Source organism: Megascapheus bottae, chromosome 12, assembly GCF_031878675.1.
Source record: "Megascapheus bottae isolate mThoBot1 chromosome 12, mThoBot2.hap1, whole genome shotgun sequence".
NCBI lineage: Eukaryota > Metazoa > Chordata > Mammalia > Rodentia > Geomyidae > Megascapheus > Megascapheus bottae.
Genome location: NC_143520.1, coordinates 39,367,040 through 39,385,068, shown reverse-complemented (window position 1 = coordinate 39,385,068; position 18,029 = coordinate 39,367,040). Strand labels below are relative to the sequence as shown.

Below are 18,029 nucleotides of genomic sequence, written 5' to 3'. Positions count from 1 at the left end.
TGCTCTCTGACTTCTGTGTAAGATTGAGTCCATTATTGTTGGTAAATGGTCACAAGCTGGTAAATATATTACAAGTATTGGAATCACCATGACTATTGTAGTTGGGTTCTAGCAATACTTAGGATAAGCTATGATAAACATATCTTGCTTTTTAGCTCCAATGCTTGGGAAAAAAAGTGATCTGGTCAAGTACCACAATGTACAAGTATTAAAAATGAGATGATTGTTGCAATTATATTTTTTATTAAAAACTATAGTTCTTTTGAAAAAGTTCACTTACCCTTTTAAAAATAGGCAGTAACATTTTCAGAATCCAAGCTCATTTGCATTTGAAAACTTATAAAAATATCAGTGTTACTCTGAATGTAAAATTATCTAAGTGCATTTTAAAATGAAATAATTTGTTATTATTCTGTTGTTTTCTTTCCAAATTAAGATTTCAATTCCATGTTGATAATATTTGAAAATATAAACAATTCTCTTATTTTATCACCTACTTTGCTCTGAAAAATATACATATGAAAAATTAATGTGCAACATTTCCTGACAACTTTTTTTTAACACATCTTCTGTTAAAGCAAATGCAAAAGATTTATGAAAATTTACAGAATATCAATTGCTTATTGTCCTTATTCTCCACAGGCATCAGAATTTTACCAGAAAATAATCTATCTTATTGGATAATGTACTATCTTCTGCTCATTGCAATAGACACATCAGCACTGTAAATTATAGCTTCTAGCAAAGGACAGGTATTAAGAAGTACTGTAGTCAAATCATAAAGATAGATTTAAGCCCACAGCATTGCACATTTTCTAATGTGCAATGAATCCAATAGCACCAGATTTCATGAAATAGATGGACTTTGGGGCCCAGAGTTTGGCTTAGTGGTAGAATGCTTTCCTAGAATGCACAAAGACCTGGATTCGATTTCTCAGTACCACATACATAGAAAAAGCTGGAAGTGGTGCTGTGGTTCAAGTGGTAATGCTCAAGCCTGTGAAAACACAAGGACAGTGCTCAGACCCTGAGTTCAAGCCCCAGGACTGGCAAAAATAATAGATGGATCTGGTTGTGAAGAGAGGAATGTGGTATTGCACTGTCTAGGTTCAAATCATGCCTCTGCCATGGATAAATTATAGAATCTTAGATAGGCCTTTAAACCTTGCTTTCTGCTTTATTAACTAAATTTTCCTCTATTGGGGAAAATGTTTACCAAGCCTCCTTAGGGAAGAGACAATGAAACAAAGTTGAAAAACTTGGTATGTTGGAATCAATTTATTTTATAGAAGCTCAGTTGCCAGGAGACTTGCATGCTTTACATAGATGGAAGCAGTCTCATAATTTAGTGAATTTAATAGTTTTTTATTTAAAGTATTTTGCCAATTGGCTTTTAAAAAATTATACTATGTAAATTATTCAGAAGGTTCGTGTTCCAGCTCACTAATCATAAAGATGTTCAATGTGTAAAAATCCTTATTGCACGCTTGGCTATTTTAGTCTCTTTCTGACCCACTGCTCTGATGTTAGCTTACATTATGTTCCAGTGGTTTATACAAATTGTAACTTAGCAATTTCATATATTCACCTTGACAGAGCTAAGAGCCCTACAAAGTTAAATCTTGTAATAAGTGAACAGGTCTGTGAGGAGGAGCTTTCATCCAATTTTGCAAGGCAGGAGTTTTGGTTGGTAATTTTTATAAAAGCTACAAATATATTTATTATATAGTTCCTTACTCAAAGAAATGAATTATTTTGCATTTTTAAAATTGCTATGCAAGGCATTGTTCCTGTCCCTAGCAATGAATCTTATGAGCCTTCCTTTGAAGTGGAATTAACTTGTTCAGTCTGAAATAATTTTCAAATTTAAAGCAGTATATGACAACAAGGACATCAGGTACAGCAAAGCCTACATTATTCCTTTCCTTTAAAAACAGGGTGGTGTATACATCTATTTTACCACACCTAATTCTTTCTTGTGCTTCTAAACTAATCATGACATGTCTCTACCTCCTTTTTGTACTTTAGAAAAAGCTTTAAACTAATTAGAAAGTTTTTGGTGGTATTCTTGGAGAACTGGGTAATGTTTTTAAGGAGAGAAAAGAGTTCTTTTTCCTTTTTCCATTGTAAACATTCCAACACAGGTTCTTCTTCAGTAGGGTGAGAGGGCATCCTGTGACCTATAATAAAATCTATGGACCTCTTACTCCATAACTCTCTCATCATAAGAGCTTCTTTTTTTAATCCCTCCACTCAGATGGTCTTATCTCAAGCATTTATTTCTTTGATATTGCTTTTAATCATTAGTATTTGCATCTTTCTTTTTTATTGTCAGGTTAATGTACAGAGGGGTTACAGTTACATTCATGGAGTAGTAGCTGCATTACATCTCACACACTGATACCCCTTCTCCTGTTTTTGTCCCCATTTCCCTCCCCAACCCTCTCATCTTGTTTTCCCCCATATCTTTCTTTTTTCCAATTTTTTGATATTCCAAAGAGATTTTTAAAATTTTTTTTGCCAGTCCTGGGCTTGAGCTCAGGGCCTGAGCACTGTCCTTGGACTTTCTCAAGGCTAGCGCTCTCCCACTTGAGCCTCAGCACCACTTCTGGCTTTTTTCTCTGTGTGTGGTACCAAGGAATCAAACCTGGGTCTTCGTGCATTCTAGGCACGCACTCTACCACTAGTCCAAATTCCCCGCCATAGATTTTTAATTTTTTTTATTAAAGAATTTATTAACATTGATTTTTTTTACATCTTATTTCAGATGATGTGTTTAACAAACAAGTATTCAAGAAGGGAATCTCTATATACAATCACTGGCACTTAGATTTTAGAAAATAATTAAAATTAGGCTGAGGGCTTATATGTCATAGATACATATTAATCTATGTAATAAAACTTAGGTCTATAGAGTATACATTTCATGTCTATGTAATTGTGTTTATATTTCCAGTACCATGTGCATGTATAGAGGGGATACAGTTATATTGCCCAGGTAGTAGGTGCATTACTTCTCACACATTGATACCCCTTCTCATGTTTTGTCCCCATTTCCCTCCCTCCCCCCAATCATCTTGTTTTCCCTCCTTCCCTTTCCTATTCAAATGAAAAATAAACATGTATGCAATATTTTAAAGTATGCTTGTTCTACTGTGCTATAATGGTTCATATCTATAATCCTTGTATTCAGGAGAGTGAGATCTGAAAATTGCAGGTCAAAGCTGGACCAAGTAGGAAAGTCCACGAGTTCCTTACTTCAAACCACCCCAAATCTGGAAGTGTAAGTGTGACTAGAAGTAGAGTGACAGGTCCGAGTGAAAAAAACAAGTGAGAGCACAAAGACGTAGGTTCAAGCCCCAGTACCATCACACTCACTATGTGCACACCACAGGTACATATGCACACCACACACACACACACACACACACACACACACACACACGCAAAAGAAACAAGAGAAAGATTAGTAAGTAGTATAAACTAGGTGTCTTGCTTTATCCTGAAGTTAAAAATATCTAAAAATTAGAACTTATTCAAACAATAGCTGGGGGAAGAACCATGAGAGAACTTTGTTTGGCATTTCTTATTATAAAAGTATATTCATTTTAATGTCATTGCTTCAATAGTAATAAACTCTTATCTCTAATAAAAAAACTGAAAGTGAAAGCTATGGCTCAGGTGGTAGAGTGCTAGCCTTGAGCAATATAAGCTCAGAAACAATGGCCATACCCTGACTTCAATTCCAGGACCCACAGACAGACAGACAGACAGAGACAGATAGACAGACAGACACACACACTGTGTCCTTTCTGCCTTCTATTCCTTGCCTCTTGGCCTTAAGGACATTTTATGCCATCTTTAAGTCAAAAGTATTTGTGATAATTATAGATTTGTATACTATAGAATGTGAGCTATATCTGTAAGCATACTATTTTCCCTAGTTTCCAGGTGGCCCTAATAGTATATTTGGTCATTTTGTGTTCTTTATATTAAATATAAGGAAGCGGAGTACAGTTTTATTGTAAGCTCTTTTCATTGCCTTAGGAATATTAGAAATGTCTTGAGAGATTGATGTCACATAGGAATAAAGATACCAAGTAGAAACAAAGTAGGCAATGCAAACTTTACTTCTACAGAAGGATCAGGTACTAACAAGAAAAAAAATATGCAGGCAACCTTTGTCTCTCAAGGCCTTACTTCCAAGAGTTTCCATTTTTACACAAAGGACACAATATGTCTACAAATAGGCTATTGAATTAAAAAGAGAAACTTCTCAAAAGGAGAAATAAAGATGTCCAATAGACACATGAGAAAATGCTAAACATCTCTGGCCATAAAGAAAATACAAGTCAAAATAACACTGTGATTTCACCTAACCCCAGCAAAGATGGTTGTGTGCATGGTTTCACTCCCATATGGTAGCTATAATTAGCCTATAAACCTATAAGTAATCATTTAGGATAGTATGCAAGTGGTTACAAATGTACCACATAAATGGCACATTTAAGGGAGAAGACACAAAGTATAATTCTTTAGAATGGCAAAGTCCAAGCCCAAAAATAACCACCAGAAAAAGGGTACTTGCAAAGGTAGAGGGACTTATGAGGAGAAGAGTAAATGAACAAAAAGAAGGGGAGAATACAGTCAAGAATTCTATATATATAATATATATACATATATGTGTATGTATATACATATATACAATGTATACATATATGTTACATATATGTACTAGAAAATTCAAAATTAAAGTAGAAGAGTGGGTGGAAAGTTGGGTGACAATGTTCAAAGTGGTGACACTGATCAAGATACATTATATTCATGAGCTGCTTTATTAAATGGCAACTCATTTGAACAACTTTTTGAAAGTAAATCATAAATCAGGCTGTTAAGAACCATGGGCCTGAGTTGTCACTTGTAACTTGTATTATTTTACACAAGTAGTTAATTCTGTTTCATCTCATTCTGTTATAGGAATCATAATTGTTCTTCCCACAGAGTTAACTTCAAAGATTAGCTGGGAACCTGGGTTCAAGCATTAACTGAGTTACCTAGTACCAAGTAAGTTGTCAGTGCATATTAGCTATTATTACTTACATTCATAACTCAAATAGGCAATGTGGTCACTCCTGGGAAGACTTACTCTCATTTTGCTCTTGTCATTGTTTCTCTGGGAAATGTATTCCAGCTTATAAAGTGCTGAATATGAAGAGGACCCTTGACTAAAACCCTCTTGAAAGCTGTTTTTCCCTGACATTGCATATTTCTATTCCTGACATCTCAGAAGATAACTATGTGCTTTCACCTACCTCTTTGCGTTTCCACTTTTTCTCTTTGACTGGCCACTTCCTCGTCCTTCATTTATCTCCCCCACTTCTCTATTATCAGTAACAGCATTTTAAACTCTTTAAAGTATAAAAGAAGGCACTTAGGGCAGTTCTTTTTGCTATCTTCTCAACAGTACTCTTTTAGTGCTTAGCTAAGAGTCTATGAAATGATCAGAAAATCCTTCTCAAATGAGAACTGTATGTGATAATTGCCAATAGTAGAAATAAATATAAGACTTAATGCTATATTATATTTCTTTTTTAATTATGTAATTGCCTACTGATTGCACTGTTAAATTACATGCATGCATCATTTAGCTGGCTAAAATTTTTATTCTGAACATTGTTTTCTCATCTTTGCCTACAGTGTTATAACTTGTAGCAGTGTAAAATTTATTAGTCAATAGGTCTTTCTAATTGGCAATATGAAATGAATGAAACTTAGAAACTTTTTGACATGTGTCCAAATTTCACATAATTATTTCTAATTGCAGGAATTATTTTTAGATATTAAATCCTCTGCACATATACACATACTTCTGCCAAATTGTATTACACAGTATGTTGCCAAGAGAGTCACAATATGGCTAAAATTAAGCTTTATTAGGTATAATAGGATGTGATGTGATTTAATTCTTTAAGCTGACTGTAAGTGCTAGAAGACAGATTTGTTTTCATTCTACCCACTAAGTTAAAAGAATGATGCATTATTTTGCAAATCCCAGTGGCAAAAAGCAGCTGAAATAATATATGAAGCTTCTTGAAGGAAAATGGCTTTATGGTTAAAATTGTAATATTGTTTATCTTTTCCTTCAACCATTTGATTCCTTCAGTCTGTAGAGGAGGCCTATTTATTTTAGCAGTAGGTAGATTGTGTTTCTGCCAAGTGAGCATCCCTGAATGAATATGTCAGAGGTAATATTGTTTCTAAAACATCATTTTGAAAGTAGAATTTTTCCATAAGTAGGCTCTTTCATTAGTTTGGAATTAAATTTGAGCAATTGCTGGTTTTATTATCATTCCTTTTAGGAGAGCGCATGGAACAAGAGGTCTTAAGTCCTAGAGTGAAAATTTCCTTTGCTGGTTACAGTGCCTGCATTTGATTTGGAAAATCAAAATGAACTTAACTTCTTTTTCTAACTTTTTGTGAAGGTGAATGCTGTTTGAAGAATCAAATATTCCTTGAAAAAAAATCAATAGAAAGTAGAAAGATTTGTCATAGGCTTGCTTAGTTACAAAAATCCAAGTTTGGAGATTCCCAATAAGTGACATTATGGTTATTTTCTTCCTTTTAGCTTTCTGAAAATGCTGGGAAATTTAATATCTTGTGACTATTTTCCTAATTTATCTTGATAATGACTTGAATTTCCTTGATATGGTTTCTTGATATTGCCTTTCTTTTTTTTTTTGCCAGTCCTAGGCTTGAGCTCAGAGCCAGAGCACTGTCCTTGGACTTTCTTAAGGGTAGAGCTCTACCACTTGAGCCTCAGCACCATTTCAGGCTTTTTTCTATGTATGTGGTACCAAGGAATTGAACCTGGGTCTTTGTGCATGCTAGGCAAGCACTTTATCACTAGGCCAAACTCCCGGCCCCTGCTTTTCTTTCATGAAGGAAATTTGAGCTCTATTATCCCATGACAGAATTACCTGAAGCACTTGGTGGATTGTGAAAGACTGAAGTGATGGGAATATAGCATAGTGGTAGAATGCTTATCTATCATCCACAGGCCCTGGATACAAATTTTAGGATAATAATTTTTTAAGCCTAATTTGATTGAGAGGAGGGGCCAGACTGGCAAGGATGGAGAATGATGAAAGGGTGACATTCATCAAGATGCATTGTATTCATTAACTGTTCATTTGATGGCAGCTCCTTTGTACAACTACTTAAAGACAATCTTCATAATAAATTAGTCATTAAAAAGCCAGAAGTGAAGGTGTGAATCAAGTGGTAGAGAGATAGCCAAGTGAAAAAGCCCCAAATTCAATCCCTTGTACTGGCAAATACACACAATAAAATTATAACTAATTTTATAATAGATTTTACTGTAAGGAAATCTGATTCATTGCTTATAAACTAACACAGAACACATAGATATTATTCACAATCAACTAAATACTACTGTCTGTGGTAACATTGTCTTTGAGGAATTGAAGGCATATAATATGCAGCTCTTAAAGAATGCCCATCAGTAAAAGTGAAAAATGATAACCTCTTAGTATAAATCCTTGTGAACATTTGTTTGTTTGAATTAGTTTGTATTTGAGCTTGTTTTAATTCAAGGAATAAAATGTGAAAGTACTCATTTTTCTTTGTAGTGTCAGTCACTTGCTGGTGATCCATCAGCATTTTATCTGCTCAATTATAATTTATTTTGTTTGAGTTGGCTTGCACATGTAAAATCACCTTAAGAAAAATCATGAACTTTGCTCATTTCTAAAATTAAGAATAGTATATAGTTTTAGTATTGGATATATCACCTTTCTAATATATTTTCCCATAGGCTGGTTTATGTTCTGTTCATGTCCATCATTCATTATTTAAGACAAGTTTGCAGTCATTAGTACTAGGTTTGGACATTTTTTTTGCATGGAAGATCAATTTAACATTCATATTGCAATTGAAAGCCTCCAGATTAGGCACCAAAATATCCAAAATGTTAATAAATGTTACCTAGGTACAATCACTTACTATATGGTAATATATTCCTTAGCATGAAAAAGATGCTGTTACTAGAGATCTGTCTTTATTATTCTGTGGTTATGAGAAGTCCTAAGGGAACTGACAGACCTTGGCTAATTGCTAATCTAGTCCGATTCTTAGTCAGGGAAGAGATAGCAGAAAGCTTTGAGGTGGTGTGGTCAGAAACTCAGCTGAAGAAAAAGTAGACATATTAGACCTATACTGAACTGGCAGTAGATTAGAGCAGGAATTCTTGGTTTAGAAGAGATAGAGTTACTACATCAAGTTATTCCTTGTTTCAAAGGATCTTTTCAGAGAAAAGAATTCAGGTAAATGAAAAAGCAGTGATTCTTACCACCGACATCATATGCTGGAGTTTGAGCTAGGAGAAATAAGGACTTAATAGAATGAACTGTGTACCACCAACTTCACATGGCCTAAGGAATGTATCTATCTCACATCCCCAAACGATGGGAAAGAAAGAAGTCAACAGACATTCTAAGCAGAGCAAATTTGGGGTTTCACTATCTCCTGAGTGAGACAGGACTGAAGTTTGGAGATGTACAGTAGCAATTATGAAGGAAATAATTTAGATTGTAGTAAACCAAATTCTGCCTGCTATAGTCCTGGGTCCCTTGGATTTGTTTGTTTTGTCACTGACAACCTCTTGTTGTGGTTTCTGTGCTTCAGAAACAAAATACCCTTGATCCAAATGACCTCATCCATTCTAATTGATGCTTTATTTTGTGGAAAGAAATCTTCAGATAAGTAGAGGCCAGTTTGTTTTCTGAGACAAATCTCAGATTGTATTTTGTTTGGGACTCATAAAATGAACAAAATGGAATTATTTGTAATTCAGTTTTTCTCTACAAAGAAATTTGATTAATGAAATTGAATTAGCTCTCCAGCTTACCTCCTAGCACTAACAGTCAGTAGGTATAAAAATGTTTGCCATTCTTAGGGGAATGGCTCCCAAAGCATTCTGAAGCTGGTAAGTGCTTTATGACTTATGCATGATTTATTTTTAGAGCAAATGTAACCTGTGGTGAGGGTTGGCACAAAGATAGGTTGACCCATGCACGTCAATGCAGTGCCTAAATTAAACATTTCAGACATGACACCAGGGACTGGAGGAATTTATTGATATGGATTAGCAACCTTTGTCGATCAAAGAAGCAGGTGCTGAGGAGATATGACAAATGGCCTTCCCCCTACTCCTGGGCCTCTCATTTGTCACTTTATAGTCCCCAAGGAAGGCTCTCCATGTCCTTTTCCAGCATATGGTATATCTCCTACTTTCAAATCTTAAGGGTATTATTAGAAGCATTGTCCAACAGTGTAATAATTGAAAGTTAAATATTTCTCAAGGAATTTAACCCCAGATCCCCCAATAATCCTCAACTCTGTTCCAGAAACAAGCCAAGTACTTGTGATGCCTCATAGACACAGGGTCCTTGACAAATGCAGTTTCAACGTGAATGTCTCACTCTCCACCTGCACTGCTACTGGAAAGACTTTCCTATGCACATATTCTGGAAGCTCCAAGCAAGATTCACTGTGAGCCCTCTGGGTACCCGGAAGTGCTCCCCCCCCCCCCCCGGTGGATTGAATAGTTTCTACTGGAGGCCCTGGCCTCAGCAAAGATTATAGCTGCCACCGAGAGGTTTGGGGATATTTTCAGCGTGGATAGCCATGCAGCCAAGGACATGTATGAGATATGGAAGGGACAGAGCCATGGCACAAGGGAAAGGGACCAGCAGAGCACAACTCTCCTACCTCATGGAAACTCATGGACTCCTCTACAAATAGTGCCAACTTACATTGGAACACACACTCAGGGAATGGAGAATTTCTCTGATTTTTCTCCATTTTATGTTCTCATCAACTATCGAAATATTAGCACATGGGTTGAAATATGTCACTGTGCACTAGTTTCCACTTTGAGCCCAATAGTATATGCACAGTTGAACAATACATATTTCCTATTCGTAGATAGATAGGAAGGAAAAGCAAAAGACTGATTTATCATGATCCAGTCCTGCCCTTCCCCCCTTCTCCCCGAAAAAAAAAAATCCAACTCCAGCACAGATAACCATTCCAAGGGCTATATGCTCAATTGTACCTGTCCTTTGTACACTGAAGGTGAAGTGAAGGTATTGTGTCCTGCTGTGCTTAGGCATTGACTTATTCGGTGGGCATTGGAAGAGTCTAGATTGTTCTGGGAAGCTCGTTTTTATGCTATAGTAATGCATTCCCACATATTCCAGTTACCCTTTAGAACTATAAGCAAGAAATGGAGGTGAAATGGAATCATTCAGGGCACTGAAAGGATTCTGTACATTCTACTCCCTGAGCAGAGGTGGTCAGCTAAATGACTAATGATACCATCTTGTAATATTGTAAAGGGCACAGACTCCACAGCCAGACTACCTGAAACCAAGGCCTCTGCCACCCCCAAACTAAACAAATGGAAAATTAACATTTCTACATTTTAGTTCCTTCATTTTAAAACCAAGAATAACAACAACAATAACAATAAAAAAATCCCAGTTTGAGCCAGTGTTTCCGAGGCTGAGATCTGAGCACTGTAGCCTGAAGTCAGTCCAGGAAGGAGTGTCTGTGAGACTCTTGTTTCCAATTATCCACCAAAAGCCAACAGTGGAAATGTAGGCCAACTGGTAGAGTGCTAACCTTGATCAGAAAACCTCAGGAATAGTGACTAGGCTCTGAGTTCAAGCCCCAGGACACACACACACACACACACACACACACACACACACACACACACACGCATATGCATATATCGGCATACACAGAAATAATTACACTACATAACTGAAAGATGTTACACAGGCTAAATAATATTCAGATGTGCATAGTATACATTATAAATGTTTAATATCGTTATCAGTTGACATGCCCTTCTTCCTTTGTTACCACTTTGAGTTTACCAAAGCATATGCTAACATGATTCGGGAATAAGCCCAACATTTCCAGAATAAGACATTCAAATTTGTACCTTTTTACTCATGCAATGCTGCAACATAGCTCTTTCTATTGTCTCTCTCATTATGCTATTTGACCTATTCATTTAGATTAAGAACTCTGAGGAAACAAGTTACCACCCAAAGATGGATGCTCAGTGGTTTGGAAGGAGTGCATTATTTATTTACTGAATAAATGATGACTATCAAGTACAGCTTGTGTTCTTCACCTGGAAAAACAATCAGGAACATCTTCCCAATCCCTCAGGTTCTTTTATGAACCCACGAATCCTTGGTCTTATATTACATCCTCACTTCTGCTCATTGCAGTTATTTAAAACATGGTCATTGTTTTATCACCTCTTTCCATTCCATCCTGACAAGCAATCCTCTCTCTTCCTTGTCCCTCTTCTGTCCTTTTCCTGTCCCTGCTACATGGCATGCTGCATTTTTTCATATATTTTATTGTAATTAATAGAAGGGTTACATTATATTCACCAGATAGAAGATGCATTAATTCACATACATTTATACCCTTTCTCATGTTTTGGTCCCTCCTTCCCTCCCCCCCACTCCTCATCCTGTTTTCCCCCCTTTCCTATCCAATTTCAAATAACCAAATACAAATATATCCAATATATCAGATAACAAAGTGAGATACTGTAACAATATGAGATAACGAAGGGACAGCAAAAGAGATGAGAAATAACATAACACATTAAGGACAACAATCACTCATTATATGGCTTTTGTTTCTATATCCTAGAGGTCCTTTCATTTAGCATCATATTCTATGGCCTTATGTATCTAGGTTTTGCTCTATTGCAAATCTCTGCTAGGAGAGCCCAAGGTTTCTACTGATTATGACAAATGAGGGAAACCATTGAGCCTATGTTCCTTTGAGTCTGGCTTACTTCACTTTAATATGATTTTCTCTAAGTCTTTCCATTTCCTAACAAATGGGGTGATGCCATTCTTTCTGACAGCCGCATAGAAGTCCATTGTGTATAAATACCACATCTTGTTGATCCACTCATCAACTGAGGGACATCTGGGTTGGTTCCATATCTTTGCTATTGTAAATAGTGCTGCAGTGAACATTGTTGTGGTAGTGGGTTTAGTATGTCCTTGTTTCTGGACAATTGGGTAAATGCCTAGTAGTAGAATTGCTGGGTCATAGGGGAGCTCTATGTTTAGTCTTTTGAGGAACTGCCATACTGCTTTCCATAGTGGTTGAATGAGTTTGCACTCCCACCAACAGTGTAGTAGTGATCCCTCCTGGCTACATCTCCTCCAGCATCTGTTGTTATTAGTTTTTTTGATCTTGGCCATTCTAACTGGAGTGAGGTGGAATCTTAGAGTTGTTTTGATTTGCATTTCTTTTATGACCAGAGATGTTGAGCATTTCTTCATGTGTCTATAGGCCATTTTTGTTTCTTCTTCAGAGAAAACTCTCTTTAAGTCTTTGGCCCATCTTTTAATGGGATGGTTGTTACTTTGGAGATTAGTTTTGGAGTGATTCACTTTTTTGAGCTGTTGATATATTTTAGATATGAGGCCTTTGTCTGTTGTATGGTTGGTGCAGATCTTCTCCCACTCTGTAGGCTTCCTAATTAATTTACTAGCTATGTCCTTTGCCATACAAAAGCTCTGCAGTTTAATGCAGTCCCACTTATCCAGCCTTTCTCTGATTTGTTGTGATTCTTGGTCCTTATTAAGAAAGTTTCGACCTGTGCCAAGGAAGCCTAATGTATCTCCTATTCCTTCTTGTAAAGTTTTCAGTGTGTTGGCTTTTACCTCCATTTGGAGTTAATTCTAGTGCAGGGTGACAAAGAAAGATCCAACTTTAGTTTTCTGCAGGTGCTTAACCAGTCCTGTCAGCACCACTTGTTGAAGAGGCTGTAGCATGCTGCATTTTAACATTTGCATTGGTGATCTTGCTTTGTTCTTGCCTTTCATTTTAAGTCAGGTCAAATCCTTTTGGTAAATTGTAAAATAATTAATTGCAAACAAAACTTACTGTTCATTATTGTGTTCTCTTTCATTTGCATAAGCAATTTATATAAGCTTTCTCATTGTTTGTTAATCCACCCCACCCCCCCCACAGCAAGTCACATTATTTTTACAACGATATTATTATTTTCCTATTGTTTTGTTATTTTGCTCTCCTTACTCCATCCAACCAGTCCAGCATTGTGGTTGATTTCTGCCCTTACCGCAGTTGACTAACACATATGAAAAATTTGAGGGAGCAGGGAGAGTGTGATTCACTACTCAATCCCCTCAGGCCAGTTCCCATTTCTTACCCATTTTGGATTTGCCATGTTTATATGAATGACATATAAGGAATCTTTAGACAATAGGAGCCAAAGCATAAAATGCAACCTTGTGAGTTGAAAACATTTGCTCAAAAACTCTGGAGTATCCCCAAACCTTCTCATCATGGAGTCACACTGTGTAAGAATATGCAATTCAGAGTCCATTTGCTATATCATTGTTGCAAACCCTAACTAGGCAGTATGCTCTCATGTCCATAGAGGTCACAATTTTGCCTTCCCCTTCATTTGTGGGGATGTGAGATAAATCCGACAGAGGGGCAGGTGATTACTGCATTTTGAAGATACACAGCCTTGACCAGTCTACCACATCCAGTCCAGGTACAGTTGCACAGAAGAAAAAGCTGGAGGCTCAAAGTTTTATCCTTCCTCAGGGGGTATCCCTGCACACCTGGGAAGCCTCAGTAATGAAACTGATTTCCAGTAGCTGGTTCTACAGCCACAGAACCCAATTTTTCATCTATTGTAAGAACTATTTTTCTTCTGTGTCTTTGCCAGCTCCACCCCTCGGGGGAGTCACAGCAGTAGATTGGTTATGCTAAACACTTCACCTCAGGGGTTCAATTTTGATTTTTTCCTTGTACCAACCCAGTCATTTATATAGTCAAGACAGACTCATCTTGAAACTTCACAAAGCTATTTAATTTTGTTTTAAGTCATCACTCTGGATAATTTGTATCTATGTTATTTCTACTGTGCTCTTGGATTTCAAGGGAATGCTCTGCAATTGAGGAATATCAAGTGCAAGCCCTTTGTCACTGTCTTCTTTTCCTTGCTTCATCTCAAATGCTAACAGCATGGAGCTAAGTATGTTTAAATATATTGAGAGATTGCTAATATTTTGTTTTTATATATCCTGTAGACATAAAACTGGTGTGGTGAAGCAGATAATATACAAGAAATTAGAAACAATTCTAGGATGTCCAAAGAATGTGACCTGGGCCTTTATTTTTTGTCTTTCAGTCCTTAGACCTGTAGAAAACACACTATGTTTTGGACCTGCCCCCTTGGCCTCTCAGCTATGCAGTGTTCCTTGTTCAACTGATTGCATAGTTTCTTCCTGGTCGGCCTGGGGCCAGTGCACCTATGAGAACTGCCAAGATCCCCAGGGAAGGAAAGGTGAGTGCTCTGTTGACATGTATTTTTGTGGATTTCTACTGTGCTGTGTTTATTCTGCTAGCTAAATAGCTTACTAATCCTGCTTAAGACAACATTTGTTTGTAAAATGTAGACAACCACCTCTAGTCTAGTAGCACTCAGTCTTTTTTTAAAATTTTTTTTATTGTAATTAGCAAAAGGGTTACATGATATTTGCCAGATAGAAGGTGCATTAATTCACATACATTGATACCCTTTCACATGTCTTGGTACCCATTTCCCTCCCCCCCCCACACCCCCCACCCGTCTTGGTTTTCCCCCCTTCCCTATCAAATTTCAAATATCCAAATACAAATAAATTCAATATATCAGATAACAAAGTGAGATACTATACCAACATGAGATAACCAAGGGACAGCAAAGGAGATGAGAGACAACATAGTACATTAAGGACAACAATCATTCATTATATGGCTTTTGTTTCAATATCCTGGAGGCCCTTTCAATTAGCTTCACATTATATGGCCTTATGTATCAAGATTTTGCTCTATTGCAAATCTCTGCTAGTAGAGCCCAAGGTTTCTACTGATTATGACGAATGAGGGAAACCATTGAGCCTAAGTTCCTTTGAGTCTGGCTTACTTCACTTAATATGATTTTTTCTAAGTCTTTCCATTTCCTAACAAATGGGGCAATGTCATTCTTTCTGACAGCAGCATAGAATTCCATTGTGTACAAATACTACAACTTGTTGATCCACTCATCAACTGAGGGACATCTAGGTTGGTTTCATATCTTTGCTATGGTGAATAGTGCTGCAATGAACACTGTTGTGCTAGTGGGTTTAGTATGTCCTTGTTTCTGAATGTTTGGGTAAATGCCAAGTAGTGGGATTGCTGGGTCATAGGGCAGTTCTATGTTTAGCCTTTTGAGGCACTGCCACACTGCTTTCCATAGTGGTTGAATGAGTTTGCACTCCCACCAACAGTGTAGTAGTGATCCCTCCTGGCCACATCCCCTCCAGCATCTGTTGTCATTCGTTTTCCTGATCCTGGCCATTCTAACTGGAGTGAGGTGGAATCTTAGAGTTGTTTTGATTTGCATTTCTTTTATGACCAGAGATGTTGAGCATTTCTTCATGTGTCTATAGGCCATTTTTGTTTCTTCTTCAGAGAAGACTCCCTTTAAGTCTTTGGCCCATTTTTTTAATGGGATGGTTGTTACTTTGGAGGTTAGTTTTGGAGTGATTCAATTTTTTGAGTTGTTGATATATTTTAGATATGAGGCCTTTGTCCGTTGTTTGGTTGGTGAAGATCTTCTCCCACTCTGTAGGCTTCCTGATTAGTTTACTAGCTATGTCCTTTGCCATACAAAAGCTCTGCAGTTTAATGCAGTCCCACTTATCCAGCCTTTCTCTGATTTGTTGTGATTCTTGGTCATTATTTAGCACTCAGTCTTTAGGGAAGAAATTGAACACATATCTGTAAAGCAGAGAAACTGAACTTGATTTCATTTTTTGGTTAGGGTTGCAGTGGAGTGAATACATTCAAGTAAATATATATATATGTACATATATGTACATACATATATACACATATACATGCACATCTATAACATCAAAAGTTTATATATATGTGTATACATATATTACAGTATATACTGTATATACATTATAAACATTTGATATTGATTTTATGCTATTTGATATTTGATTTTAGAGCCTAAAAGGACATCATGTGTAATGCTAATTTTTTAATGTTATTCTCTGGTTGAAAGTGATATCTTAACATTTTGGGAGGCTGACTTGCCTTTATGGGCCTCAGTTTCTGATTAAAATTCACATCACCACCCTGAAGAATTTGTTTCTAAAAACAGTTTGCCTTTTCATTTACTGATGTGTTAATTTCTATTGATATTGTATTCCCTTGTAGCTAAATGCTATGAAGACATACTTTAAAAGAGAAATTAGATCCAAGTATGTTAAGTTAGAAGTTAGGTAATATTAGCTGGCTGTCTCCTAATTACATTCACAGAAAGAGAGGGGAAAGCTCACAGCTCCAGTCCCAGCATCCATGGGCCTATACATAACTCAATGCATCCATTTGAAAAATCTACGTATCATCTTCTTTGGATTGCTTACAAGCACACATATGCACACACACAGCTCATGTACGTAGACTTTACACTTTACTATAATTCTTGTCCTAAGGCAGAAGAGGAACATAAGCATTCATTTTTGGACAGGAAAACGTGAATTTGTAGTCTTTGATCAAATCATTACATTTTTTTCATTTTCTTTTCTTTTAATGTATAGAAGGGTTACAGTTATATTGACCAGATAGAAGGTGCATTACTTCACAAACATTTATACCCCTTCTCATATTTCTGTCACCATTTCCTTCCCCATTCCCTCCCTAATCTTTTTTCTCTCCTATTTTAAATAAACAATTAAACATATATATATATATATATACACACACACACACACAAGGTAACAAAGGGCAATATAAGAAAAGACAAAAAAAACATAGTACATTAACAACAAAAATCACTCATAATTAAGCTCTTGTTTTCATGTCCTGGAGGCCCATTCATTTGGCCTCAGCCTATACGGCCTATGTATCCAGGATTTGAGTTATTGTAATCCTCTGCTAGGAGAGTCCTCGGTTTGTACTAATTATTACAAATGATTGAAACCATTGAGCCTGTGTTCCTTTGGGTCTGGCTTACTGTACTTTATATGATTTTTTCCAAGTTGTTACATTTCCTTACAAATGGAGTGATGTCGTGCTTTCTGATGGCAGCATAGAATTCCATTGTGTATAAATACTACATCTTAGTGATACAATCATCTATTGAGGGGCACCTGGGTTGGTTCCATATCTTTGCTATGGCAAATAGTGCTGCAATGAACTTTGTTGTGCTAGTGGATTTAGTATATCCTTGTTTCTGGAAATTTGAGTATATGCCAAGGAGTGGAATTATTGGTTCATAGTGGAGCAATATGTTTAGTCTTTTGAGGAACCCCCAAACTGCTTTCCATAGTGGTCGAACAAGTTTGTACTTCCACCAACAGTGTAGTAGTGATCCCTCCTGGCCACATCCCTGCCAGCATCTGTTGTTACTGGATTTCTTGTTCATGGCCATTCTAACCCAAATGATTTGCATTTCTTTTATGGCCAGAGTTGTGGAGCAATTCCTCATGTGTCTATAGGCCATTCTTATGTCTTCTTCAAAGAAGTGTGTCTTTAGGTCTTTGGCCCATCTCTTAATGGGATGGTTATTTCTTTGAAGATTTGTTTTGGAGAGATTCAATTTTTTGAGCTGTAGAGGTGCTGTCAGAACTGGTTAAGCACCTGCAGAAAGCTACAGCTAGATGCTTCTATGTCACCCTGCACCAAATAGATCAAATCCCTTGAGGTAAAAGCAGACACCCTAAAAACTTTTCAAGAAGGAATATGAGATACACTAGGCCTCCTAGGCACGAGGCGAAACTTTCTTAGTAAAGATCCAGAAACACAACAAATTAAAAAAGTTTGGAAAAATGGGACTGCATTAAATTGCAGAGCTTCTGTATGGCAAAGTAGATAGCTAGCAA

General features: G+C 36.8%; 1 protein-coding gene across 1 annotated transcript in view; it reads left to right on the top strand.

Annotated features, from left to right (window-relative positions):
* Window positions 1-18,029, top strand: part of Thsd7b (thrombospondin type 1 domain containing 7B) — a 719,928-nt gene that overhangs the window by 218,091 nt on the left and 483,808 nt on the right. The window contains exon 5 of the mRNA XM_090343132.1: window positions 14,297-14,452. Within this exon, the coding sequence (XP_090199258.1) occupies window positions 14,297-14,452 (156 nt within the window). The remainder of the gene's footprint in view (window positions 1-14,296; window positions 14,453-18,029) is intronic.